Below are 27,784 nucleotides of genomic sequence, written 5' to 3' on the forward strand. Positions count from 1 at the left end.
AGCAAGTAACAGAGAGCTTTATTTTCATGTCACTGCTCTAGCTTCATTCACCTGTTGTCAACAACCGGAGGGAGTTTCTCCACAGCCCTTGATTCCTGAACTGTTCAACATGTCAACAGTCACAAACACACTGACTTAAGGAGAAACAAGCAGCTCTTCTCTACAGACCACTGGGCACCCCAGGAAGGCGCAGCTCCCTGCTCCACCCCCGCCTCTTGGTGTCTGTGTCCAGCAGGAAGGACCCGGCAGGAGGCTGAATCCAAGCACTGCTCTCAGGTCACTCTATCCTCATTCCTGGATCCTCCAGGGGAAGAGGAAAAAAACCAAAAAAACAAAGAACAACCTGTTTTCCTGCTTTCCAAAATGGAGGGCCTTAACATCAACCAAAGTTACAAAACAAAAGCAAAACACAGGAGCTGGCTGGGCACGGTGGCTTACACCTGTGGTCCCAACATTTCGGGAGGCCAAAGTGGGAGGACTGCCTGAGTTGCAGGAGTTCAAAAGCAGCCTGGCCAATATGGCAAGACCTCATCTCTATAAAAAGTAAACAAAAATCAGCCAGGCATCATAGCACATGCCCGTAGTCTCATCTGCTCTGGAGGCTGAGGTGAAGACTGCTTGAGCCTAGGAGGGCAAGGCTGCGGTGAGCCAAGCTCACGCCACTGCACCCTAGCCTGGGAGACAGGCAAGACCCTGTCTCAAAACAGAAACAAAAACAAAACCCCACATCACCTGCAAAGCCGTGCTGGGAGCTCAGCCATTTCCCACAGGCTTTCTTTTTCCTTGCCCCAGTGCCTTCTGGGAGGTTCTCCCCTTCCCCATCATCACGATTTCTCTCATCTTTCACTATGATGCAATTCAATAGGATGAATTCACTGAACTAGAAAAGGATAAAAAGAATCTAACCCTATGAAAACTCTGCCTTCAACATAACTCCAGGGAGGTGAATATTATAATCCTGGCACCCCGACATACACTATCCTCTGCACCCCATCCCTGCCCACATCCTCCTTTCTGGACACTTAGACGTCAGGTTCCCCAAGGGCCAGGTTCCAGGAAGAGCACCACGAGTTCCTTAGGAGAACTGGCGCTGCTCCGGCTCCTCTGACAACTGGGGCTGGCACTGTGGGCACCACCAGGTGACCCTCTGGAACCCACCTGGGGGCCCAAACGCCTCCTTCATGACCTGGTGGCCAGCAGGGCACTGTTCTTTCTGGTAGACCTGCGTGTGCTGCGGTCTGCCCTGGAACTTGCCCTGCAGCCAGGCTGTACTGAACTCCACCACGTGATCCACCAGGGCCTCCCGACGCGGGGCACTCAGGGCTGAACCAAGAGAAAGGGGATGGATCCCAGCTCTGTACAAGACTTCATTCTTAATGATGTTCCCTGAAATAAAGCAGGGGAGGGTAAGCGAAGGAGAAAGGACACATGGCAAGATGAAACCACCCACAAAGTTAGCACGGCAGAAGTCAGCTCTTCCACGTCCTGTGGGACCCTGGGCGGCTCCGCGATCTCTGACTCCGCTTCTCTGTCTCTAAATTGGAGTTGACAATTCCTACCTTTAAGGTTGCTGTGAAGATGAAATGAAACTCATGCATGGCCCGTCATGGCAAATAGGCTATCAAAAAGGGGTCGGGCATCTGACTGCCTGCACTTGAATCCCAGCTCAAGCAGATCCTACCCACATGACCCTGGCAAGCTCCTCAGTCTCAATTAGCTGCAGTTTCCTTATCTGTAAGGCAGGGATGGCTCACCTGGTTTTTGTGAGCAGTAAATGAGAATTCACTAAAAAACGCCTGAGCACAGTGGCTGGTATGTGGAGTACTCAATAAATATTAACTGTTGTTATTATTTAAAATGTCGGCCTGGTGCCGTAGCTCATGTCTGTAATCCCAGCACTTTGAGAGGCAGAGGCAGGTGAATCACTTGAGGCCAGGAGTTCAAGACCAGCCTCGACAACATCGTGAACCCCATCTCTACCAAAAATACAAAAATTAGCCAGGCATGGTAGCACCTGCCTGTAATCCCAGCTACTCAGGTGGCTGAGGTATGAGAATCGCTTGAACTGGGAGGCAGAGGTTGCAGTAATCTGAGATTGTGCCACTGTACTCCAGCCTGGGCAACAGGGCGAGACTGTCTCAAAAAAATTTTTTTTTAATTAAAAACAAAATGTCAAGCATAGCTAGGCACAGTGGTTCAAGCCTGTTATCCCAGCACTTCGGGAGGCAGAGGCAGGAGGATCGCTTGAGTCCACAAGTTCAAGACCAGCCTGGGCAACATAGTGAGAGCCTGTCTCTACAAAAATTTTAAAAGTTAGTGAGACTTGGTGTCATGCACCTGTAGTCCCAGCTACTCAGGAGGCTGAGGTGGGAGGATCGCTTGAGCCACAGAGGTTGAGGCTGCAGTGGGTTGTGTCTGTGCCACTGCACTCCAGCCTGGGCGACAGAGAGAGACCCTGTGTGAAAAAATAAAATAAAATGAAATACCAAGCATAATGCTCGTTATGTAGAACGTGTTTGGGGAGGTGTTATCTTATGATTTTTCTACTCCTGCCTCATTCTCTGTGAAGCCAGCCTCGATCCCTCCTTCCAGAATCAGTAACTCTCGTTGGAATGTTCCAACCATACTCTTTCAGCTCCACCAGGCATTCATAGCAATCTTTCCTAACTCGCAGTGGACTGAGTCTGTGCTTGCTGGGACATTAAACAATGATCTCCTTAAGGAGAGATGGTGAGCGTGACAGAGGTCAAGTGAGTGTCTGTGTGTTTGGAGTGAGCGGGTGAAGGAAATTCTTGCTTTTTCCAAGAGCCTCATAGTCACACTCCTCATTACACACATCGATCTCTCCAGAATTCGTTGACAGAATACCTGGATTCACATCTCAGCTGAACCGTGTACTAGAGATGCGTTCTCTGCTTCAGTTTCCTCATCTGAAGGAAGGGAAACCCACTATAACCATCCTATGGAACAGCACTAAGGACAAAAACGTGTGCCTGGCACATCCGAGCTGCTTGGAAAACACTGGCCATTATTAATTACTACTGTTACTTTATTAGCTCTTGCCACATATACCCAAAAAGCTACTTCCGATGGCTCTTTGCTCCTGAGGGCACAGGGACTCCCATGGTCCTAACATGAAAATGCAAGGCTAGTGCCTGGTGCACCACCAGGCCTTCTCCGACCCTCGTGAGGGGAGGTGAGCAGGCAGCAAAGCCACATGTTGGATATGGAGGTGACTCTGTCACCACCAACTTGCCTGATTGCTTCAGCAGCCAATTTTGGGCACAATTATTCCCCTGCTGTGGGTAATAAGAAAGGCACGCTCTCATAGTTCAGCTAATTAGCTGTTACATGTATTTTTGAAATTGTTCCGCTCTTCTCCCTATCCTGAAATGCTCACGGTTTCACTGCTCATGCCACTGCAATAGAGAGAGGGAAACTCTTCTTCACTCGTGTCTTGTAAGAACCCAGTGTAGACTGAGTCATCTCTGTGCATCCACCCAAGAGCAGCATCCCTTAGAACATGCACTCACTCCTCTGGTAGCAGCCTGCACGACTTCAGTTCCTACAGACACAGGTCAGGCACGTCCTGTGTGCCAGGCACTGCACTGTGCTGTGGAGGGTACAGAGGTGCCCGAGACATGACCCTGCCCTTTAGGAGGCGATGTTCCAGTGCTGCTGGCAGAAGGCTCACAACTGATAACACAGTTAGGGTGTGGATTCTGAAGCCAAGAGACAAGCTAAAAACTGCCTGATCTAATGCCCTCAGTCTAAAAACAAGGGAAGTAAAACAAAGGAGATTAAGCAAGTGGCGCCTCAAGACCAACAGCACTGGCACAACTAGGGTGGGCCTCAGGTCTTGTGACTCCCACAGGAGCGACTTTTCCATGAAGCAAGTCTGTGGACTCACCCCTTTCCCACGAGTCATACCTAGCCCTGAGAAGTATCTCTGGTCCAGCAGCGTATAGCAGACAGGCTGCGCCTGGCCTAGAGCTTCTAAGGCTTGTCCTCGATGGAACTTCTCAGACAGGATGTCACAGGCGGGTGTGACCACGGGGGAAGAGCTCCAAGACATCTGACAATTATAAAATGCCAGGAAGCCACCACCACCAAAGTACAGGACCAACCTGGGAAGAAAGAACAGGTCATATGTACACATCGCTACCACGATATAGTCAGAGCACACTCTGTGGTCAGATCATACACACATACACACATCCCCACATCTGTTACCACCATATAGTCAGAGCACACTCTGTGGCTGGATCATACACACATACACACATCCCCACACTCGTTACCACAATGTAGTAAGAGCACACTCTGTGGTCGGATCATACACACATCCCCACACTGTTACCACGATATAGTCAGAGCACACTCTATGGTTGGATCATACACACATACACACATCCCTGACTTACAATGGTTCACTTTTAATTTTTGATTTTATAATGGTACAAAATCAATGCACGCTCAGTAAAAGCCATACTTTGAGTACCTATAACACCTTTCTTTTCAGTACAGTATTCAATAAATTACATGAGATATTCAACATTTTATAAAACAAGCTTTGTGTTAGATGATTTTGCCCAACTGTAGGCTAATGTAATTGTTCTGAGCACAAATAAGGTAGGTTAGGCTAAGCCAGGATGTTTGGTAGGCTAGGCATATTAGATGCATTTTTTACTTATAATTTTTTTTTTTGAGATGGAGTTTCATTCTTGTCACCAGGCTGGAGTGCAGTGGCACTATCTTGGCTTACTGCAATCTCTGCCTCCTGGGTCCAGGCGATTCTCCTGCCTCAGCCTCCTGAGTAGCTGGGATTACAGGTGTATACCACCATACCTGGCTAATTTTTTGTACTTTTAGTAGAGATGGGGTTTCATCATGTTGGCCAGGCTGGTCTCAAACTCCTCACCTCAGGTGATCCACCCACCTTGGCCTCTAAAGTGCTGGGATTACAGGTGTGAGACACCACACCTGACCTAATATTTTCAATACTCCATATACCCTTTCCATATAGAAAGGATATATAAAGCTAATTTTATTTATTTATTTATTTATTTGGAGACAGGGTCTCGCTCTGTTGCCGAGGCTGGAGTGTAGTGGCACAATCACAGCCCACTGCAGTCTCAACCTCCCTGGCTCAAACTACCCTCCCACTTCAGCCTCCCAAGTAGCTGGGACTACAGGTATGCACCACCATACCCGGTTAATTTTGTTTTTATTTTTTTGTAGAAACAGGGTCTTCGCTATGTTGCCCAGGCTGGTCTCTTACTCCTGGGCACGAGTGACCCTCCTGTCTCAGCCTCCCAAAGTGCTGGGATTACAGACAGGAGTCACTATGCCTGGCAAGCTAATATTATTTATTTCAAAGACCAACGAAGTAGATAAAACTCAGGCCAGCCTATTAAAGAAAAAAGAGACAAAGCAAAATAAATATAAAACATGTAAATGAGAAAAGAGACATAACCAGGTAAACAGAGATTTAAAACTAATGGCATGACACACATTCACTCTATGGCAACATATCTGAAAACCTAGCGGGGAGCCTGCTTCGTGGAGAGCGCTTCAGTGCCTCCAGCTGGTGACTAATCCAGGACTCAGCAAAGGGCAGGCTCCTGATGATGAGAGGTTTGCTGGAGGTTCTAAGAAAAGTTTCCTCATCTGAACTTCCAAAAATGACCTTCTCATCTTCTGGATTTTTCGGTGTGAATAAAATCCTGGAGCTGCAGTAGCCTTTTGCTGCTGGTCTAAGGACAAAACCAATGTGTGGAAAGTGCAAAGCCAGGAGAATCACATGAAGTCAGAACCTCGGAGCTGCAACCCCAAAGCCCACCCTCCTTCTGAACTTCCACTCATGTGAGCCCAAAATCTCCGGACCACAGAAGGCCAAAGCATCCTATGGTACCTGCATCATGCCACAAAAAAAAGACTACAGTTCTAAACATTTTTACAAGTTATAAAACTTCAGAAAATAGAAGTCATGTGACTTTCTCTGGGGGTAGAAGGGACCTTTTTTTTAGTAAAAGGGGAGGCCTATGAGCAACCAAGAAAAATACCCACCATTGACGACATACAAATTTCAAATCCCAAATGCCAACAGGCATCAGAAGCTCAAAGGACAGAGGACAGACTTCAAACAATGCTGGCAACACATGTCACAAAAACAAACAGACCTTCGGTCCAAAGGCTTTGATAAATTGATAAGAAGTACACAAACAACCTAACATTCATGAGATTTCAGCTCACTAGCACTTTCCTAAGGCCATCAAATGTACAGCCCTAAGCATGTGCATTCCCTCTGAGCAGCAATTACTCCTCTGGGAATTGACACTGAGCATATGATCCTAAACCTAGAGGTTTATGCACAAAATGTTGATCTCAACATTCATAGATTAAAAACTGGGGCCAAGCATGGTGGCTCACGCCTGCAATCCCAGCATTTTGGGAGGCGGAGGCAGGCGGATCACTTGAGACCAGGAGTTCCAGACCAGCCAGCCTGTCCAACATCATGCCACTGCACTCCAGCCTGGGCCAACAGAACAAGACTCCGTCTCAAAACAAACTAAGAAAACTCATCAAGCTGAACACTTAAGATCGGCATTCTATTGTATGTTAATTATATCTCAATAAAACATAAACACACAAACAGTATACTTAAAACTGGGAAAATCTTGTCCCTAAACTCAAAGCACACAAGTCAGGAGTCAGGCAGTAAAATGTTCTTCAGGGACAGTCCACTCTCAAGTGCCACATTTTTTGGGAAAATTCTCCCCATCTCCCAGCCACCTCTGGGTGCACAACCCTCTCCTGCGTGCAGACCACGGTCTACTTCCTGTCACTGGTAGATACAGAGGTGGGCTCTCTCCCCAAGACAGCAGGGCCATGGGGGGCAGCCTGGACGTCCTCAGTGTGACCCCACTGCTTAAGTCCCAAACCCCATCAAGCAGGGCCCTATGACTATCAGAGCCCCTGAGAATCAGATGGCCACACCATTACCTCGGGGAAGGGTCCCTCCAGTCCCCCCTCTTGTTGGCTTTCTTGGCTCTGGAGAACTCGTTCACCCAAACGCTGCCAAACAAACCAAAGCTGACGCGCAGCCACCTCCCAGCATCTCCTGCAGGGGCGTCTCCCTCCAAACACTCAGATTCATCCTCTCCCGGGGGGTTGAGCTCTGCAGACTGTGAGGATCCATCAGGCGTCTTTTGCCCACTGGGCTCCCCGGCCTGCTTTGGGTCCACAGCCCCTTCCTTCTGCGCTTCTTTTTGTGGAGGCTCTGGCGGTGGGCTGCTGCCAGGGGCCTCCATTTCTTCATCTGGATCAAATCTAAGGAATAATTTCTTTCCATGGACCTAGAAAAAATGAACAGAGATCTAAGCCTTACAGACTCAGAGGGGAACGGGCGAATGCAGATATTTATCCTATTGCAAAGGTGTTCCTTCTCGGCCCTCGCGGGGAGCCTTCCCAAATGGAGTCTTGGGGTTCTGCCTTTTGCTCTTTTGCTCCAGTGGTGTGAGCAGTTCGCATGTGGTTTTCAAAGTGACTGGGAGCAAGCAGACTTGGTTGGCAGGAAACTGACCCATGCTAGATGGCAGGACCACCCTGGAGAACCTGAGGGGAATCGCTCCCAATTTTTCCATGCAGTAGCTAAGAAATGAACATAAGTTGTCATTCCTTCATTCCATTCATAATACATTTTCTATGCCAGAAATAAGCAGTGCATGGGAATGCACACACAGAGCAGCTAAAGACAACACACTATAAGCCCGGGTACCCCACGCTACCCCCTCCACCAGTGCATTGGACTTGATAAGAAAACTGTAATCAATAAAAATTAGATAGTGAAACAAAAATTGACCAATGAATCAAATCACCACTGTAAAATGTACAAGGCAAAGGACCCACCTTACCTCACTGAAGAGGATTTCAGTAGAAGAAAATAAATACAGAAAATGTGTGTTAAAGGATGTTCTGGCTGCTTTGAGTTTATTTTCTTTTTTTTTTTTTCCAGATAGAGTCTCGCCTAGACTGGAGTGCAGTGGCACCATCTTGGCTCACTGTAGCCCCCATCTCCTGGGTTCAAGCGATTCTCTTGCCTCAGCTTCCCAAGTAGCTGGGACTATAGGTGAACACCACCACACTCAGCTAATTTTTATATATTTAGTACAGACCGGGTCTTACCGCATTAGTAAGGTTGGTCTCGAACTCCTGACCTCAAGTGATCTGCCTGTCTTGGCCTCCCAAAGTGTTGGGATTCCGGGCATGAGCCACCACACCTGGCCCTTGCTTTGAGTTTATTTTCATGTTACACCTCCTGATATGCAGTATGTATGTCTAGATTCTAGGATGTGTCGGTTCTACACAGCCTGAAATTCAGGCTGTCTTTCAAAGAGTATAAGCCAAAGCATCTGGCATTAATACTGGAAATGCCTGTGTTACTTTTTGACCGCTACAGGTCTGTGCTTAAAGATCACTGTTCTCATATGATCTTTAACTTGTTAATTAGCATACAAATTAATCTTGAAATCCTCTACACAAAAGAGCATTACCTTTCGAAATAATCCCAGAATAGCTTATCTGTAAGTCTGAGCACAGATTGTTATTTGCCACATATTAGAAATGGTTTAACTGACCTACATTAAAAAAAAAAAATTGAGCAAGGATTTAAGTGGGCATAATAGAATCTGCTGCAGAAAATAATTTCTTGGTGTAAATTCACCAATGTTGATATAATTCTGATGAAAATAACTGTCAAATGCCCATGATGATCAAAACATTTACTAGGTCAAAAATATCTAGGTCAAGATGTCCTCATACCCTCTCCAACTATGGCGATTTCTACTGTCCCTCTTTTAGGTTCCTGTGACATTGCAGCCACTTCAGTTCGCTAATCATTAATTAAGCTTATTCAATGTGCCTGGTAGTGTGCTAGGCTCCAAGGGCAAACAGATGAGTAAGGCTCTGCAATAGTTTGAATGTGTTCCCCAAAAAGTATGTGTCAGAAACTTCATCCCCAATGGAACAGTGGTAAGAGATGGCCCCTCTGAAATTAGGCCATAGGGCTCTGAGCTCCCGAATGGAATAACGCCAATTGCAAATGACACGGCAAGATGCCAATGCCATGCCCTTGGACTTTGCAGATTCCAGAACTGTGAGCTCTATAGACTTCTATTGTTTATAAATTACCCAGTCTCAAGTATTCTGTAATAGCAGCAAAAATAGATTACAACAATCTCCAGTGTTCCCTTATCTGTAACATGGGTGAACTTTGAGGACTTTATACCAAGTGAAATAAGCCAGTCAAAAAAACTCCAAATACTGTATAACTGTATAATTCCACTGATACGAGGTAGCTGGGGGAGTAAAATTCATAGAGACAGAAAGTAGAAAGGCGATTGCCAGGAGCTGCAGGAAGGGAGGAAAGGGAGAGTTACTGTTCAACAGGTATGGCGTTTCAGCTTGGGGAGATAAAAAAGTTTAGGCAAACTGTTACACAACGTGAATATACTTAACATTACTGAACTATATACTTTAAAATGGTTAAGACAGTAAATTTTGTTATGTGTTTTTCATCACAATTTTAAAAAAAATTTAAAAGGCGGGCGGGCACAGTGGCTCACGCCTGTAATCTCAGCACTTTGAGAGGCCAAGGCTGGCGGATCACGAGGTCAGTAGATCGAGACCATGGTGAAAGCCCGTCTCTACTAAAAATACAAAAAAATTAGCCAGGCGCTGTGGCGGGCGCCTGTAGTCCCAGCTATTCGGGAGGCTGAGGCAGGAGAATGGTGTGAATCTGGGAGATGGAGCTTGCAGTGAGCCGAGATTGCACCAAGGCACTCCAGCCTGGGTGACAGAGCGAGACTCCATCTCAAAAAAAAAAAAAAAAAAAAAAAATTTAAAAGGCGGTGGGGGTGGGAGGGGGACAAGTATGAAAACAGATACTACAAGAGCATGGAGAAAAGTGTGGGTAGGCCAGGCACAGTGGCTCATGCCTGTAATCCCTGCACTCTGGAGGCCAAGATAAGAGGATTGCTTGAGCCCAGGAGTTCGAGACCAGCCTGGGTAACAAAGTGAAACCCCCATCTGTACAAAAAAAAAAAAAAAGAAAAGAAAAGTGTGGGTAGAAGCAGAGGTAGCACACAGAAGAAGTCTACAGCATGAGGGGAAGCTGGCAGTTACCTGGGCTGGGCGTCACAAGAAGAGTGGAAGGCAGAGGAGACAGGGAGTCCCCAGCTGAGGGGACACGCCTGAACGCAGAGGCGGAAACCCCATACTGGGAGGGGGAGCTCCTGGTCAGACACAGTAGCTAGGGCATGCGCTGTTAGCACTGCTCCCAACAAACCCGCTATAGGAACCAAAGAGCTCTAAACCCTCGGAGGTTTAGAGGGTTTAAATCAAGAGGAGGAGCAGACAGGAGATACAAATTCCCTCCAGAAGATGAGGAACAGGCACAGGAAGGGTAACTAACGAGGCAGAGCAGAGACCCCTGCTGCAGCAGAGGGGGACCCCAAGGAAGAGAATAGGACCCCAGGGAACCTACCCACCCTGAACCCAGGTGAGCTGGAGACAGGCCCCAGTGCTATGGCAAGAGGTTAAAAATGGAAGGATTGGTCCTCATACACTGCTGGAGGGACGATAAAATGGTGCAGCTGCTTTGGAAAACACTACGGAAGACACTAAAAAAGTTAAACGTACTATATGGTCCAGCAATTTCACTCCTAGGAATAGTCTCAAGAGAAATGGAAAGATATGTCTACACCAATACTTGCACATGAATGCCCACCACAGCATTATCCATAGAAGTCAAAGAGTCGAAACAATCCGAATGTCCATCAACTGATGACTGGACATCACTGACTATAAAATGTATGATATGGTTTGGCTGTGTCCCCACCCAAATCTCATCTTGAATTTTAGCTCCTATAATTCCCGTGTGTTGTTGGGGGGACCCGATGGGAGGTAACTGAATCATGGGGGTGGGTTTTTTCCCATGCTGTTCCCATGATAGTAAATCTTACAAGATCTGATGGTTTTATAAAGGGCAGTTCCCCTGCACATGCTCTCTCTTGCCTGCTGCCATGTAAGACATGCCTTTGCTTCTCCTTTGCCTTCCACCATGATTGTGAGGACTCCCCAGACATGTGGAACTGTGATTCCATTAAAACTCTTCCCTTTATAAATTACCCAGTCTTGGTTATGTCTTTATCAGCAGCATGAGAACAGACTAATACTGTAAACTGGTATCCGGAGTGGGGCACTGTTGTAAAGACACCCCAAAATGTGGAAGCAACTTTGGAACTGGGTAACAGGCAGAGGTTGGAACAGTCTGGAGGGCTCAGAAGAAGACAGGAAAATGTGGGAAAGTTTGGAACTTCCTAGAGACTTGTTGAATGGTTTTGATCAAAATGCTGACAGTGATATGGACAATAAGGCACAGGCTGAGGTGGTTTCAGACAGAGATGAGAAACTTGTTGGGAACTAGAGTAAAGGTGACTCTTGCTGTGCTAAGAGACTGGTGGCATTTTGCCCCTGCCCTAGAGATCTATGGAACTTTGAACTTGAGAGACATGATTATGGTATCTGGTGAAAGAAATTCCTTTTTTTTTTTTTGAGACAGAGTCTTACCCTGTCACCCAGGCTGGAGTGCAGTGGCATGATCTGGGCTCACGGCATCCTCTGCCTCCCAGATTCAAGTGATTCTCCTGCCTCAGCCTCCTGAGTAGCTGGGACTACAGGTGACTGCCACCATGCCTGGCTAATTTTTGTATTTTTAGTAGAGACAGGGTTTCACCATATTGGCCAGGCTGGTCTCAAACTCCTGACCTTGTGATCTACCCGCCTCGGGCTCCCAAAGTGCTGGGATTATAGGCATGAGCCACCACGCCCAGCTGGTGAAAGAAATTTCTAAGTGGCAAAGCATTCAAGAGGAAGCAGAGCATAAAAGTTTGAAAAATTTACAGCCTGATGATGCAGTAGAAAAGAAAAACCCGTTTTCTGGGGAGAAATTCAAGCTGGCTGCAGAAATTTGCATAAGGAACTAGAAGTCAAATGCTAATCACCAAGCCAACAAAGAAAATGTCTCCACAGCATGTCAGAGACCTTCATGGCAGCCCCTCCCATCACAGGTCCAGATGCCTAGAAGGAAAAAATGGTTTCCTGGGGCAGGTCCAGGCCTCATTGCTGTATGCAGCCTAGAGGCTTGGTGCCCTGTGTCCCAGCCCCCCCAGCCATGGCTAAAAAGGGCCAATGCACAACCCAGGCTGCTGCTTCAGCGGGTACAAGCCCCAAGCCTTGGTGGTTTACATGTGGTGTTGAGCCTGCGGGTGCTCAGAAGTTAAGAATAGAGGTTTGGAAACCTTCACCTAGATTTCTGAGGATGTTGGAAACAACAGGATGTCCAGGCAGAGGTGTGCCCCCATTGAGAACCTCTGCTAGGGCAGTGCAGAAGGAAAATACAGGGTTAGAGCCCCAGGGCAGAGTTCCCACTGGGGCACTGCCTAGTAGAGCTGTGAGAAGAGGGCGACTGTGCTCCAGACCCCAGAATGGTGCCAATGTAAAAGGGGCCAATGTACAACTCAGGCTGCTGCTTCAGAGGGTACAAGCCCCAAGCCTTGGTGGTGTACATGTGGTGTTGAGCCTGTGGGTGCACAGAAATTAAGAATGGAGGTTTGGGAACCTCCACCTAGATTTCTGAGGGTGTATGGAAACGCCTGGATGTCCAGGCAGAGGTGTATTACAGGGGTGGAACCCTCATTGAGAACGTCTGCTAGGGCAGTGCAGAAGGGAAATGCGGGGTTAGAGCCCCGGTGCAGAGTTCCCACTGGGGCACTGCCTAGTAAAGCTATGAGAAGAGGGCCACTGTCCTCCAGACCTCAGAATGTAGATCCACTGACAGCTTGCAGCCTGCTCTGGAAAACCCACAGACCCTCAATGCCAGCCTGTGAAAGCAGCCAGGATGAGGGACTGTACCCTACAAAGCCACAGAGGCAGAGCTGCCCAAGGTCGTGGGAGTCTACCTCTTACATCAGCGTGTCCTGGATGAGAGACATGGAGTCAAAGATCATTTTGGAGCTTTAAGATTTGACTGCCTTGCTGGATTTCAGACTCGCATGGGGCCTGTAGCCCCTTTGTTTTGGCCAATTTCTCCCATTTGAAACAGGTGTATTTACCCAATGCCTGTACCCCCATTGTATCTAGGAAGTAACTAACTTGCTTTTGATTTTACAGGCCCATAGGTGAAAGGAACTTGCCTTTTCTCAGATGAGACTTTGGACTGTGGCCTTTTAAATTGATGCTGAAATGAATTAAGACTTTTGGGGACTGCTGGGAAGGCACGATTGGTTTTAAAGTGTGAGGACATATGCTCTGGAAGGGGCTGGGGGTGGAATAATATGGTTTGGCTGTGTCCCCAAATCTCATTATAACTCCCGTGATTCCCATGTGTTATGAGACGGACCCGGTGGGAGGTGCCTAGTGGGAGGTAACTGAATCATGGGGGCTGTTCTCGTGATAGTAAATAAGTCTCGAGATCTGATGGGTTTTTTTGTTTTTGTTTTTGTTTTTATTTTTAAGATGGAGTCTCGCTCTGTTGCCGAGGCTCAAGCACAGTGGTGCGATCTCAGCTCACTGCAACCTCTGTCACCTGGGTTCAAGCAATTCTCCTGCCTCAGCCTCCCAAGTAGCTGGGATTACAGGTGCCTGCCACCATGCCCAGCTAATTTGTGCATCTTTAGTAGAGATGGGGTTTCAACATGTTGGCCACTCTGGTCTCAAACTCCTGACCTCAGGCAATCTGCCCACCTCTGCCTTCCAAAGTGCTGGGATTACAGGCATGAGCCACTGCACCTGGCCTGATGGTTTTATAAATGGTAATTCCCCTGCACAAGCTCTCCTGCCTTCCAATATGTAGGATGTGCCTTTGTTTCCCCTTCGCCTTCTGCCATAATTGCAAGGCCTCCCCAGCAGTGCAGAACTGTGAGTCCATTAAACCTCTTTCCTTAATAAATTACCCAGTCTTGGAAGGGGAGAGTGGAAGGAGCTTGTTTTCCAATGTTTCCTATACCACCCTGGACTGTTCCATTACCAGAGTGGAGGGGGAAACCCTGAGTTGTAGTAGTCGTTTTTTTCAGTCTGTTATGAGTAATCCAATATGACTCCTGATACAGAAAATGGAGAGCTGACAAGGAAAGGATGTGCCAGACAAACAGATGGCACAGGGTGGAGCCAAGCTCTCTCCTGCCTCATCAACTTGTCCTGCTCACTCTACCTCCATCAGCCTGCCTGTAACTGCTTCTTAAGCCTGAAATGCCCTTTCCTCCCTCTTCAGTCCACCGAAATCCTTCAGCCTTCAAGGCCCAACTCAAGTCCTACCTCCCGCGCATCATCTCCAGGCCACTGGGACCTCTTCCTATCAGGGCCATTACCTGGGCCTTCATCATGTGCTCTGCCCTCCCCATTTAGTGTAGCTTAATAGTGTGGCCTGCGTCGACACAGGCCCTATGTTCTCAATGCAATTCTAAGTTCCTAGCGTCAGGGATCCACCGACAGGGAGAAGCAGGGAAGGGTGCTCACTTCAAAGCACTGCCAGGCAGCACCCAAGGTTCCCTGCAACCTTAGGTTCCCTGCAACATGGGCTTTTGCTTGGTTTACTGGGAAAGAAGCTCCCAGTCCCGTCTACAGGTTCCTTCACTGCACATCCATCTGTCCACCCACCCACTTGCAATATATTCTCTTACAGCCAGCTCTGCAGCAGACACCCTGGTAAGTGCTGGGGATCCAGAGACAAGAGACATAATCCTGCCCCTGCAAACCTCGCAGGACAGTGTGTACAAACAGGCCACAGTCCTGGAGGCCATGGGGTCCTGGGATCTCACCTTTTCCTTGCCAGCCACCTAAGTTTGTGCTAAGTACTCCCTTCTCCGAGCCTCAGTCTCCAAAGGAATCAACTATGAGTAAAGGGCTACAAGATCTCTTCCAGTTCTAACAAAAAACAGTTTTAAAACCTCTGTGTGTATGTGTTGCAGGGGTGGGGGGTGAGGGCAAGATGGAAGAAAGGGAACTAGTACTTATGGTGTGCCCATTATGTGCCAGGCATAAAGTCTACTTAAAACAACAATTTTAAGAGGTCAATGGCTTATCTCCATTCTACAACGGAAGAAAGAGCTAAGAGATGAATGTGCTTAAGAGCACACGGCTAAGCAGCAGCAGAGCTCATGAGTTCATCCGCAGGCACCGCCCCGTGCTTCCTATGTGCCAGCACTCAGCTAGGTGCTAGGGGCACAATACAGGCAAGGAGCAGCCCCTGCCCTCTGCATCTGTCCTCGCCCCTCAACAAGCAGAACAACGCAGTAAAAAGGGAAGAAGAACAGGGAGGAAGTACACGATATCCTGGAAGCACAGAGATGGAGTCTCCTCCCCACGTAAGGCAGACAGGGCAGGCTTCTCTGAGGATGCAGTGGCCAAGTGGAAGCTGGAAGACCAGGAATAACCATTATAAACTGAGGGGACAGGGGCAGAGTTGGGAGAAAAAGGAAGAAGTGCTTGAGCAGGAGGCAGCAAGTCAAAACCACGGATAGAAAGACTAAGAAGAGCCACAGGCAGTTCCATCGATCAAAAGACAGGTTTGGGGCAGGATAAGAAGGTTAGAGAGGGAGGCAGGGGTCAGAAAACAGGGAGCCCCGTGAGCCCCTGGAAGGATGAGCTGCTTTGAACCTAGATCTGAAGGTTCTGCTCTTTTCTTTCTTTCTTTTTTTTTTTTTTTGACAGAGTCTCACTCTGTCACCCAGGCTGAAGTACAATGGCACAATCTTGGCTCACTACAACCTCTGCCTCCCGGGTTCAAGCGATTCTCCTGCCTCAGCCTCCCGAGTAGTTGGGATTACAGGCGCCCACCACCACACCCAGCCAATTTTTGTATTTTTAATAGAGATGGGGTTTCACCATGTTGGCCAGGATGGTCTTGAACTCCTGACCTCGTGATCCGCCTGCCTCAGCCTCCCAAAGTGCTGGGATTACAGGCGTGAGTCACCACACCTAGCCGGTTCTGCTCTTTCCTTAATTCTCCGCTGGCTCAGGGGAATCGAACACAGTTCCCAGCCAAAGGTGCCCATCAGCTGTGGCTGGAGAGAATAGCATTCCAGACCCTCTGGAATCAGGGTCTCCAGCTCATGTACACATGTTCTTTACAGTTCTACAGTCCACAGCAAGATCTACTTCTGGCTGAGACACATGAGATTGAAAGACGGAGCTGCATGGAGTCCGAGCTTGGTGGTTCCGGACCCAGGGAAGTGACACCCTGAGACATGTGGGGATAGATCCTAGGGGAGGCGCAGGATGTGCGACAGAGCCGGCTCTTCAGAGGAGGACTGCCTCACCTGGGTGTCCTGGAGCCACAGAGACTGCAGGCCGGCGGGCTGTAGCTTCTTACTGCTGCCCCCTGTCTTGACCACCTGCTGGCCCACAAAGGGGGAGATCAAATGGTGAAATTTCCTCACCAACGGCCCTTCTGGCATCCCTGTGGGCAGAAGTGGGCAAAAGAGGCCATGGATTTAGCTCATTTATCTCTAGCATCTCTAACAAGTGCCAAGCAACCTCCACGCCGCCATTTTTGCTGCCAACTAACTTTAAGAGCAAATATGGCCAAAAAGGGAGTATGGCTGCGAGGGAGTCAGATCATAGAGAAGACCAGCTGTGGCAGGGTGTGGCAAACTTAGCAGTAAAGGCAGTCCCTCTTACCCTTCTTCATGCAGCAAACACTTATTAAGCACCAACAGTGTGCTAGGCAGCACATCATGGGCACCATCCACTTTATTCCTGAGTGGCCACTGCCACACCAGGAGCTGGCCCTTGTTACTTTTCGCCTGGACTGTGAGCCTCTAACACCTACTGACTTTCTCTGCGCCCCCTCCTCCCGCTCTCAAAAAAAAACAGCCATTCTGACCCACTGCTGCTGCCTGATTTCCCACTTTTGAAGGGACTGGATACTGCCCTCCAGGACCACCGACCACTCACATGGGGGAGGTGTGCACGGGACGACCAATATGCGGACAGAGCTCAGAATCATAAGTGAGACTCCCAGCCATGTAGTTAAGCCCAGCTTAACTTCAGACAGTTATCTCTGATCACTGAGAAAAGCTGTGGTTCTGTTTTAATGTCCATGCAGGGCTCCCAGGGCCACCTCTACTCTCCCTGCCCCAAATCATCCCCGTCCACTGAGAGCTGCCTACATAAGAGTCTGAGTGGTCTACACCTGGGCTGCTAGGGCAGAGGAGACCCCCCAGTCTCACCCAGGGCAGCTGCCTAACCACCTGTTCCTGTACCAGCTTCTCTATAAGTTATGATGAAAATCGAAAAGAACTAAGTAGATATCGGGCACATGGTAGCTATTATATTTCAGTGATCCTAAAAAACAGTTTAGAATACTTTTAAAATCTCAGAAAGGGGGATGGCTCACAATCTGAGCATTCTCATAGTTTCGGCAGCAACACATTCAATAACGTGCATCTTACACTCGCTGGTGCCGATTCACTGAGAGGTTCTATTTCCCCTCATCAGGCTTTCGAGACACTCTACAGGGAATCCTCACACAGCCTCCAGGCTGGAAGGAGACGTGCTAAACGCTGCTGACCATAACCAGTTGGAAGCCTGATCCTCTCCTACGCGGAAGCTTCTGGAAAAGCCTTCATCTGAAATGCACCAAGTCCTTAAAAGCTCTGGACACGTGGGCATGTTTCCTGTAGGGATTCTTATGGAGATGGACAGGTGGGAAGCAAGCCGCCTCTGCAACAGCCTTGAAAGATGAAACGCGGGGCCGGAAGTGGTGGCTCACGGCTGTAATCCCAGCACTTTGGGAGGCCGAGGCGGGCGGATCACGAGGTCAGGAGATCGAGACCATCCCGGCTAAGACGGTGAAACACCGTCTCTACTAAAAAAAATACAAAAAATTAGCCGGGCGTGGTAGCGGGCACCTGTAGTCCCAGCTACTCGGGAGGCTGAGGCAGGAGAATGGCGTGAACCTGGGAGGCGGAGCTTGCAGTGAGCCGAGATCGCGCCACTGCACTCCAGCCTGCGCGACAGAGCAACACTCCGCATCAAAAAAAAAAAAAAAAAAAAAAAAAAAAAAAAACAAACCAGATGAGACGCGGAAGGGGCTTCGAAGAGTCTCTGCGGATGCCGCGCCCCATCCTCGGGCCCTCCCTGCCCGCGGGCTACCGAGGAGCTCGAGGCTGGCTCTGCGCCAGCCAGGGAAGGGGAGAGGTGTCTTCGCCGTTCTCTTCCGAGTGCCCGAGGGGGGTCTAAGACCACTGCTTTCCCAGCTCTGACTCGGTGTGTGGGGAGAGGGGCGCAAACGCGGGCCTGAGGGTCACTGGGGTCCTCCAGACGTGGGCAGCACCTCCGCAGGCTGCCGAGACGGAGGAGGGCCCCGCGCCCGCCCTCCCTTCCTGTCCCCTCCCGACTACTCCGCGAGGCCGCAGATCTACCGGAGAGCGGACGGCTGCACTCACCGGCTCCGGGTGGGTGGCACCTCGGCCTGACCCAGCACCGCTGCGCAGCCGGCACAGCCGCTCCAGCTGGGGGCGGAGATTTCCCGGGGAAGCGGCCCACAAAGGATACGTCCTCCTAGGGGACGCCCCTGTAGGTGGAGGCTGCGGGGCTCCTCCCCTAAGTGGGCGTGGACTCCGGCCTGGAGGCAGTGGCTGGGCTCGTAGCTACACCCCGGGGTGCGCGCAGGCGCGGGGCTTATCCCCTGGAACCCGGGTCGAGGCTGCTCACTTGCGGGTGGGCGAGGGGTTCTGTCCCGGGGGTCGCTGGAGGCGGAGCTGCGTTACAGGGTCGGAAGTGAAAGCCGCGGTGGAAGAAGGGTGCAGGCTGAGACTAACATTGAAGAGATGCTCTTTGGCGGAGGAGACAGGCTCGCTCTGTCGCCCAGGCTGGAGTGCAATGGCGCGATCTCGGCTCACTGCAACCTCGACCTCCTGGGCTTAAGCGATTCTCCTGCGTCAGCCTCCCGAGTAGCTGGGCTTACTGGAGCCCGGCTAATTTTTATATTTTTAGTAGAGACCGGGTTTCACCATGTTGGCCAGGCTAGTCTTGAACTCCTAATCTCAGGTGATCCGCCCGCCTCGGCCTCCCAAAGTGCTGGGATTACAGGCGTGAGCCACCGCACCCGGCCCTTTTGGAACGTTTCTTGTCTCAAGGAGACAGTTGTAGGGAAAAGTTAACCCTCTTATCCAATGGGTCGGAATGGGACAGCCTGGGTGTTCCCACAATGGCAAGCCTTTCGGTGGGTTCTGCTTTGCCTCCGAGCCTAATGAAATATGTTGCAAGGGAAACAGGTGGTCAAGACTCTTGAAATGTTGAACGGGTGGGATTTTTTTGCTTTCTATTATTTGGATATTATTACTTGAATTTTTACTATAAGCAAATTTTGCTTAAAATATTTGTGTATTAAATTTTTTATTTCAAAGAATAAAAGATAAAACAATAGGCTGTTTAAAGATACATGTTTTCTTGTCTTTAGTTCTCGAAGGAGAACTCCCCAGCGCTTTCCAGGAAGTTGGGAGGAAAGTTTGAGGAACTCCCCAGCAGGTGTTCAGGAAGTAGGCTGGGGTGAAGTCACCATGGACCATAGCTGAGAGGGCCCTGGGGAAGGACTTGGTCAGCACAGAGAGACAAGCGCAGCCCACCACCGTCAGAGACATAGTTGTGTCCTACTGATTGAGAGGGACGGTACAAGTGGCCTTCCCACAGTGGTCACCTACTGAACAGATTAGGGCAGGAGGTGAGGAGAGGGAGGCCTGGGGAGGCCTAGGGCATAAGGTTCTCATCTAGAAAGGCATCTGGAGGCAGAGGGGATGAGGTTGGAGGGTATGGGGTTTGCAGGAGGCATCCCTCAGAGAGCCTCTTGTCCCCCTCTTTCTATATCTGGCCTTTTCTGGAGAATAACGTCCCCACCCCTCCCAGGACGCCCCTGCTATAGATCAGGCTCACCACAATGGTAGCTTCTGGAACCCCTAGCTTCCCTTTCTGTAGACTGGCTGAACTGGGAGGGAAGCCATAGCCATAATTCTCACCTCACCTGGTGGAATGAATGCCTGGTACCTAAAGGGGTTCTTTTGAGGCCAAGGGGCTATGCAATTGAAAAGCAGATGGTTCACAGCTTGGCTGTGTCATTGATTATTATTGTTCATTGAGCACATACTATGTGCAAAACACTGTTGTGAGCGCTTTGCATATATTGCTTCATTATTAGTTGTGGGGATACAAGCAAGTCACAGTATCTCTGACTTTATTCATTAAATGGGATATCTATTAAATGGTATTATAGAAATATTACAAAGCCACACTTCTCAAACTTCAATGTGCCTATGAATCTGGGAACCTTGTTTAAATGCAGATTCTAAAGTCTATACCAGGGCCCAAGATGTTGCCTTTTCAGCAAGCTGCTGGGTAATGCTGATGCTGTTGATCTAGGGGCCACATTTTTTTTTTTTTTCTGTGATGGAGTTTCACTCTTATTGCCCAGGCTGGAATGCAATGGTGTGATCCCATCTCACTGCAACCTCTGCCTCCTGGGTTCAAGGGATTCTCCTGCCTCAGCCTCCCAGGTAGCTAGGATTACAGGTGCGTACAAGCATGCCCAGCTAATTTTTGTATTTTTAGTAGAGACGGGGTTTCTCCAGGTTGGCCAGGCTGGTCTCGAACTCCTGACCTCAGGTGATCCTCCCACAGTGTTGGGATTACAGGCTTGAGCCGCCGCGCCCGGCCCTAGGGGCTACATTTTGACAAGCAGCAAGAATTTAGAGCACAGCGATTGACAGTTGGTAGACACTCAACAAATTGAGTGAATGATTCAATTCATCCATGTTGAGTGAATGATTAAATGCGATATTAGCTAGGAAACACACACAAACTCTAAGTACATGCAAGTGTTGTGCAAGCATATCCAATCATCATTCTAAGGCAAAAAGGCTGAATAATCTGCCTGGAAAAGGCCAGCTTGGAAAAGTGACTCCACAGAGGAGTGGCTAGAAACCTGCCCCATACCAGGCTGCCTGGGTCCACAAACCACCACTCAGCTGGGAGAGCCTGGGCAAGTAACTCACCCTTTCTGTATCTCAGTTTCTTCATCTGCAAATAATGACTTCACTGATTATTTATTTATTTATTTATTTATTGAGGCAGAGTCTCAGTCTGTCGCCCAGGCCAGAGTATAGTGTTGCGATCTCGGCTTACTGCAACCTCCGTCTCCCAGGTTCAAGCGATTCTTCTGCCTCTGCCTCCCGAGTAGCTGGGATTACAGGCGCCTGCTACCACATGCTGCTAATTTTTGTATTTTTAGTAGAGATGGGGTTTCATCATGTTGGCCAGACTGGTCTCGAACTCCTGATCTCAGGTGATATGCCCCCTCCTCAGGCGCCCAAAGTGCTGGGATTACAGACCTGAGCCACCACACCTGGCCCCTGTGGGATTTCTTGAAATGATTCACCTCCATCACTGCACTGGGTCTGGTCACTGCACTGGGTCTCCAGCACTGGATCTGGTGTATAGCAATCACTAAGTGTTTTAGTAATTATTCTTTGTATTCTATTATTATTAGTAGTAGTATTCTATTAGTAGTAGTAGTAGTAGTAGTAGTAGTAGTAGTAGTAGTAGTAGTAGTATTTGTCTGCCTCCTGGAGTGGGGCAACCTCCAAGCCCACTGAAGTGGGCCTCAGCTCCGAAAGGATTGGCGCCCAGCTTTCTAAGAGGCGTAGAACCCGTTGCTCCCCCTGCCTTTGTGTCCTTGTTTTTTTCCAACAGAGCTAGAGTTGTAATGCACATGAAAACAGATTAAAATACAGCCGCCCCAAAGAATGCAAGGAAGGGAGTGAAAGAGAAAAAACACTGGGATCCTGTAAGGGACTGAACTGCTGCTGAGAGTTTGGGGATTCTGAAGCACACGGGGAGGATCCATATGGCTCTAGGAGCACCACGGGAGCAGGGGCTGAGCGAGATTCTGGAGGCTCTTCCAGTTGCCCCGCTTTAGGGGTATGTGGACGTGGACAGTAAGCCCTATTCCCCGATGTCTCTAGGTCTTTCTTTCATTAGGTATAAGTTGGGAGAATTTGGAACCAAGGATTCTCCTCAACTTCTAGAAAGACACTGAAAGACTTCCTCTTGGATTGCCTTCTAATCCCAGACTGGGCAGGGCTTCCCGGCTTGTAGATTTCCACTGTTTAGGAGACACAAGAGTGGGGTGTAAAAGCCCAGATTCTGGAGTGAAATAGCTGTTGTTTGAACCCTGATTAGCACTTACTAGCTCTGTGACCTTCAACAAGTGACTTAAAATCTGTGGGTCATATCTTTTTTGTGTGCAAAACGTGAGTGGGGGGGGGGGGTATGGAAGTGTTTCCTGCGGCTGTCGAAAGCTACTAGCAGCGTTTGACATGCAGTCGTGTTCAATAAGCAGCAGGTGATTTTTGCTGGCAGCATTTCGGGGCTGCTTACGGATTGACGGTTGGAAAACTCAGGTTGCAGTGGAAGCTGAAAGGGAGAACACGTGCGCCCCCACATGGTAGGCGCATTAACTGCAAGGGCGTACCCTAGGTCGGTCCCATGGCCTTCCAGTGAGGGTGGGTGGTCAGTGAATGTTGCTCTTCCTCACACCAGCTCTGTGGATTTGGGCAAGTTCCCTTGACTGAGAGACAAAAGGGTTTGAACCAGATGGTCTCCAGACCCGACATGATTTGTAAATGAGCCAGGCACGGTATCTCAATCTGGGCTTCCTTTCCTTAGCAGAGTTCAGTTTTCTTTGTTCCATTCAGTCTCTCAGGCCAGCTGTTGGAAACTTAGGGGTGCTAACTTCCCACTCACTAGCAGTTTGTCTTCTGGAAGAAGTTTAGTTTCCAAGGCTACTTTGAGGAACAATGCTCTTTGGATGTATAATTCTGGAACCTTTTTTTTTTGAGACAGAGTCTCACTCTGTTGCCAGGCTGGAGTGCAGTGGTGCAGCCTCTGCTCACTGCAACCTCTGCCTCCTGGGTTCAAGCAATTCTCCTGCCTCAGCCTCCCAAGTAGCTGGGATTACAGGCACGCGCCACCAGGCCCAAGCTGATTTTTGTATTTTTAGTAAAGATGGGGTTTCACCATGTTAGCCAGGCTGGTGTTGAACTCCTGACCTCGTGATCTGCCTGCCTCGGCCTCCCAAAGTGCTAGGATTACAGGCATGAGCCACCGCACCCAGCCTCTTGGAACCATTTTTTAAAAAACCTTATTAATTGGGACACAATGACGACACTGCTTTCCATTTGAGACTCAAGACATCAATGTTTGTTTGTTTGTTTATTTATTTATTTTTTGTTTTTGAGACAGAGTCTCACACTGTTGCCCAGGTTGGAGTGCAATGGCGTGATCTTGGCTCACTGCAACCTCTACCTCCTGGGTTCAAACAATTCCCCTGCCTCGGCCTCCCAAGGAGCTGGGATTACAGGCGCCCGCCACCACGCCCGGCTAATTTTTTGTATTTTTAGTAGAGATGGGGTTCCACCATGTTGGCCATGACTGGTCTCAAACTCCTGACCTCAGGTGATCCACCCGCCTCAGCCTCCCAAAGTGCTGGGATTACAGGTGTGAGCCACCGCACTCGGCCAAGACATCAATCTTGAGTCTCCAGAAAGAGCAGTTTCAAATCTTGGGGCCCTGAGCTGTCATCTGTACCAATGAGAGTGTGTGAGGCCCAGAGAGAGAGGTGAGTCATTTTCCTACAATTTGTGATTCCATAGCTGCTGGTCCAGTCTTGGACACCTGAAGCTGCCCAGGCCAAACCATTTTACAGATGAGGATGCTGAGGTCAGAGCAGTCGGGTGAATGGCCCAACAGCATGCAACCAGCGCATGACCAAATTTGAGCCGGAAGGCAGGTCTCAGAATTCTCCGTTGTGGGCACTTCCAGTCCCCTCCTTTTTTTTGAGGAGGCAGAAGCGCAGGTGTCTATTGATACAGGGTCCTTCCAGGTGTGTGTGTGTGGCAGTGGCCCCTTCTGGAGGCCCCAGGACCCAGAGGAACCCACAAGCCATTGAAAACCAGTCAGAAAGCATCTAAGTAACCATCCATTTAGTATCTGTCACAAGGCCACAAAGGAAACTAAATGGAATGTCTTTGCCTTCGGCGGGAACCCAGCTTGGTGTACTGACTCTCTGGTACTTGTTAGCAGAGATGAACAGTTATGGTTTTTGTTTGTTTGTTTGTTTGTTTATTTTGAGATGGAGTTTCTTTCTGTCAGCCATGCTGGAATGCAGTGAAGGAATCTCGGCTCACTGCAACCTCCATCTCCCAAGTTCAAAGGATTCTCCTGCCTCAGCCTCCCAAGTAGCTGGGATTCTAGGCGCCCGCCACCATCCCCAGCTAATTTTTGTATTTTTGGTAGAGATGAGGTCTCATCACACTGGCCAGGCTGGTCTCAAACTCCTGATCTCAAATGATCCCCCTGCCTCGGCCTCCTAAAGTGCTGGGATTACAGGCGTGAGCCACTGCGCCTGGCTTGTTCATTTTTAAATTGAGGTATAATTTTCATGTGGTTGTTTTTGATCTATGAAAAATGAGGAAAACCCCAAATGATTAGTTAAAACTACTTCAAAACATAAGACCTGTGCTGGGTGTGGTGGCTCACACCTCTAATCCCAGCACTTTGGGAGGCCGAGGTGGGCAGACCACTTAAGCCCAGGAATTTGAGGCCAGCCTGGGCAACATAGTGAAACCCTGTCTCTACTAAAAATACAAAAACATTAGCCAAATGTGGTGGTGGCACACATCTGTAGTCCCAGCTGCTCAGGAGGCTGAGGTGGGAGGATCACTTGAGCCTGGGAAGTGGAGGCTGCACTGAGCTGTGATTGCACCACTGCACTCCAGCCTGGAGGACAGAGCAAGACTCTCAAAAATAAAAACAAAACCAAAAATGGGGCCCATGGCAGGGGTGAGAGTGGGTAAAGGGGACTCTGCTGGTGGGAAGATTGGAAGCCACTCTGAGGAACCCCAAGGAAAGGTATACAATGGATGACTGTGGAGGATATCCCAGAGGATTCCAGCCCAGAGTCTTCAGCAGGGCCCGGGCCCCTCAGAGGCTATAGTGGAAAAGCATGTTAGGGGCACTCTGGACCCATTGATTTGCTCAGCAGAGCCCTGGCCTCGTTAGGGTTCCGTGATTTCAGTGTTTACTGACCACATCTATCCTCCATCCCGGCTTAACCATTTTAGATCATCAAGAACCCTAGAAGTAATGGATATTTTCCATTTTTATTAAGTTCTCAAGGAAAAGGACAGAGGAGGAACAATAAATCTCAGTTTTTATTATTATTATTATTTATTTTTTGAGATGGAGTTTCAGTCTTATTGCCCAGGCTGGAGTGCAATGGCGCAATCTCGGGTCACTGCAACCTCTGCCTCCTGGGTTCAGGAAATTCTTCGGCCTCAGCCTCCCAAGTAGCTGGATTACAGGTGCCCAGCACTGCACCCGGCTAATTTTTTGTTTTCTTAGTAGAGACGGGCTTTCGCCATGTTAGCCAGGCGGGTACCAAACTCCTGACCTCAGGTGATCCACCCGCCTCCGCCTCCAAAAGTGCCGGGATTACAGGAGTGAGCCACCACGCCCAGCCATTGGTTTTTTTTGTTGTTGTTGTTTTTAAAAACATCTCTAATTACAACTCACTTTCAGCAAATTCATCTTGAAGAGGGAGCACAAGAGACTATGGTATCTTTCTTGTACAAACATTATGCTAATATTGTTCACTAGTATTGTCCATAGTATTGAGCTGCTTCTGAATTAACTCCTTATGTCAGTCATTCACTGATTAGGAAGCTGTGACTGGTTCAGTTGACTTGAAAACTGATTAGAACTGGTGCATCCTGTTGCAAACGGCTTATAGATCCAGTGGGGGGTGTGTGTGTGTATATGTGTGTCTGTGTGTGTTTCTGTGTCAGAGGGAGGGAGAGGGAAAGAAGTTTATCAGGCAGAGAACGGCAGCCACAGCTGTAGGATGGAAGACAGTCATCCCAGAGGGAATGGAGTGAGTGTGAGTGTATGAGAAGTGCCTCATTTATCACTCATCTTGGGACGGGAGAAGCCCCCTTTTGTGTTCATCTGAAAACCCCCGACCTGTAGCTTGCGGTCATGAGCACCAGTGTCTCACAGGCTTTTTTGGTTCTTGTATTCTGGTTAACTTGGAGCACATCTGTGCCATCAGTGCTTTCTGCAAAACTAACCCCCGCCCCCCACACCCCCGCCACCCCCGGGTTTTAGCCAGAGGAGTGAGCTGGCAGTGCACAGACCAGAAAAAAGAATGGACTTTGAAAAATGAGGTCTGTTTTACTATCATCTTCACTTTGATGATTTTATTCTTGTTCTCAGCCTTTTTGCAAATGCCACTGCCACTGCTATCTGGAGGAGCAATATGAAAGTCACACTGGAGTCAGAGCTTATAGAGCAGCACCATGTCCCTGGAGGATAAGGGAAAGGGCCTCAGTGACTGAAATGAGAGCAACAGTGTAAAGTGGCAGACAGACCACAGAAGGAGGTTCCTGGAGATGCCGCTTCTCAAGCTAAGCCTCGCAGGGATGACGCATACTTGTGTTGTTACAGGGTGATGGAACATTTGTGCTCCAGCTTCAAGCAAGCAAGGCAAGGATGCAGTCTAAAGAATAGGTGCCAATGTTACAAAATGATAAAACAATTAAACCAAAACCAGAACACCCAGTCCCACTCCGAAAGAAAGAGCTTTCCGAATGGCTGTGTCCCATGCACTCAGTCCACGAGTGAGAGCTGGGGGCTCTGCAGTGGGTGGCTTGTCCTAATACTCCCCACCCCTGGCTCCATTTGGTACATATTCAGAGACTGTAAACTTATTATTTTGAGATGAAGTTTCGCTCTTGTTGCCCAGGCTGGAGTGCAATGGTGAGATCTCGGTTCACTGCACCCTCTGCCTCCTGGGTTCAAGCGATTCTCCTCCCTCAGCTTCCTGAGTAGCTGGATTACAGGCATGCACCACCATGCCTGGCTAATTTTGTATTTTTAGTAGAGACGGGGTTTCTCCATGTTGGTCAGGCTGGTCTCAAACCCCCAACCTCAGGTGATCCACCCACCCCAGCCTCCTAAAGTGCTGGGATTACAGGCATGAGCCACTGCACCCGGCCTAAACTTATTTTCATTACTGTTAAGCCAAACACAATCACAGCATAATCACAGCTAAAATTAACTTTGTTACTGCTCACCTATCTTAGAGGCATTTAAAAGTCTAATTTTAAAGATAAATGCGCTCCTTAATTGTTAAAAGACTTGATGTGGGTTTCAAAAGGTTTTGTTTGTTGTTTGAGACAGAGTCTTGCTCTGTTACCCAAGCTTAAGTGTAAGTGGCATGAGCTCAGCTCACTGCAGTCTTGACCTCCTGGGCTCAAGTGATCCTCCCACAACCTTCTGAGTAGCTGGGATCACAGGGGCATGCCACCATACCTAGCTAATTTTCTAATTTTTTGTAGAGATGGGGTCCCCCTACATTGCCCAGGTTTGTCTCAACTTCTCAGGCTCAAGCAATCCTCCTGCCTTGGCCTCCCAAAATGCTGGGATTACAGGGGTGAGCCACCACGCTCGGCCCCACTCCACATACTTTTAAGATGAAGTGGTTAAGCACCCCTGTGGCCTAAGGAGGTGAAGACAAATGGATAAAGGAGAGGAAGTGCCGCCTTCTCTCTCATTCTTGTGAGGCATCATTTGCCCCTTAGCCTGTTCGGATCAAACCATAAAATGGCAA

General features: G+C 48.8%; 2 protein-coding genes across 3 annotated transcripts; both read right to left on the reverse strand.

The window, feature by feature from the left end:
• On the reverse strand, positions 1-18,661 carry NEIL2 (nei like DNA glycosylase 2). 2 transcript variants are annotated; one of them, XM_003902409.3, is made up of 5 exons: positions 18,510-18,661; positions 16,380-16,519; positions 7,006-7,358; positions 3,931-4,127; positions 1-1,386 (listed from the first exon to the last, which is right to left on the reverse strand). In XM_003902409.3, exons 2-5 carry the CDS (start codon positions 16,515-16,517, stop codon positions 1,076-1,078), a joined length of 999 nt encoding a protein of 332 aa, XP_003902458.1. In that variant the 5' UTR covers positions 16,518-16,519; positions 18,510-18,661; the 3' UTR covers positions 1-1,075. The 2 variants fall into 2 exon arrangements, with proteins under 2 accessions (XP_003902458.1, XP_009210758.1); XM_009212494.4 differs by lacking the exon at positions 18,510-18,661 and adding an exon at positions 17,514-17,879.
• Positions 18,300-27,072, reverse strand: C8H8orf49 (chromosome 8 C8orf49 homolog). Its single transcript, XM_031669910.1, is given in 3 exon segments — positions 18,300-18,575; positions 26,171-26,808; positions 26,811-27,072. Coding segments are annotated over 3 exon segments (1,176 nt in total).
• Positions 27,073-27,784: the final 712 nt, after the last annotated feature.

This window comes from Papio anubis, chromosome 8, assembly GCF_008728515.1.
Source record: "Papio anubis isolate 15944 chromosome 8, Panubis1.0, whole genome shotgun sequence".
NCBI classification, from domain to species: Eukaryota; Metazoa; Chordata; class Mammalia; order Primates; family Cercopithecidae; genus Papio; species Papio anubis.

Coding starts and splice junctions, on each gene's coding strand:
- NEIL2 (XM_003902409.3), bottom strand. CDS start 16,517: ATGCCAGAAGGGCCGTTGGTGAGGAAATTTCACCATTTGATCTCCCCC. Junction 7,359..16,379: donor TGTGGCTCCAGGACACCCAG/GTGAGGCAGTCC, acceptor CATTTTTTCTAG/GTCCATGGAAAGAAATTATT. Junction 1,387..3,930: donor GAGATACTTCTCAGGGCTAG/GTATGACTCGTG, acceptor GCTTTATTTCAG/GGAACATCATTAAGAATGAA.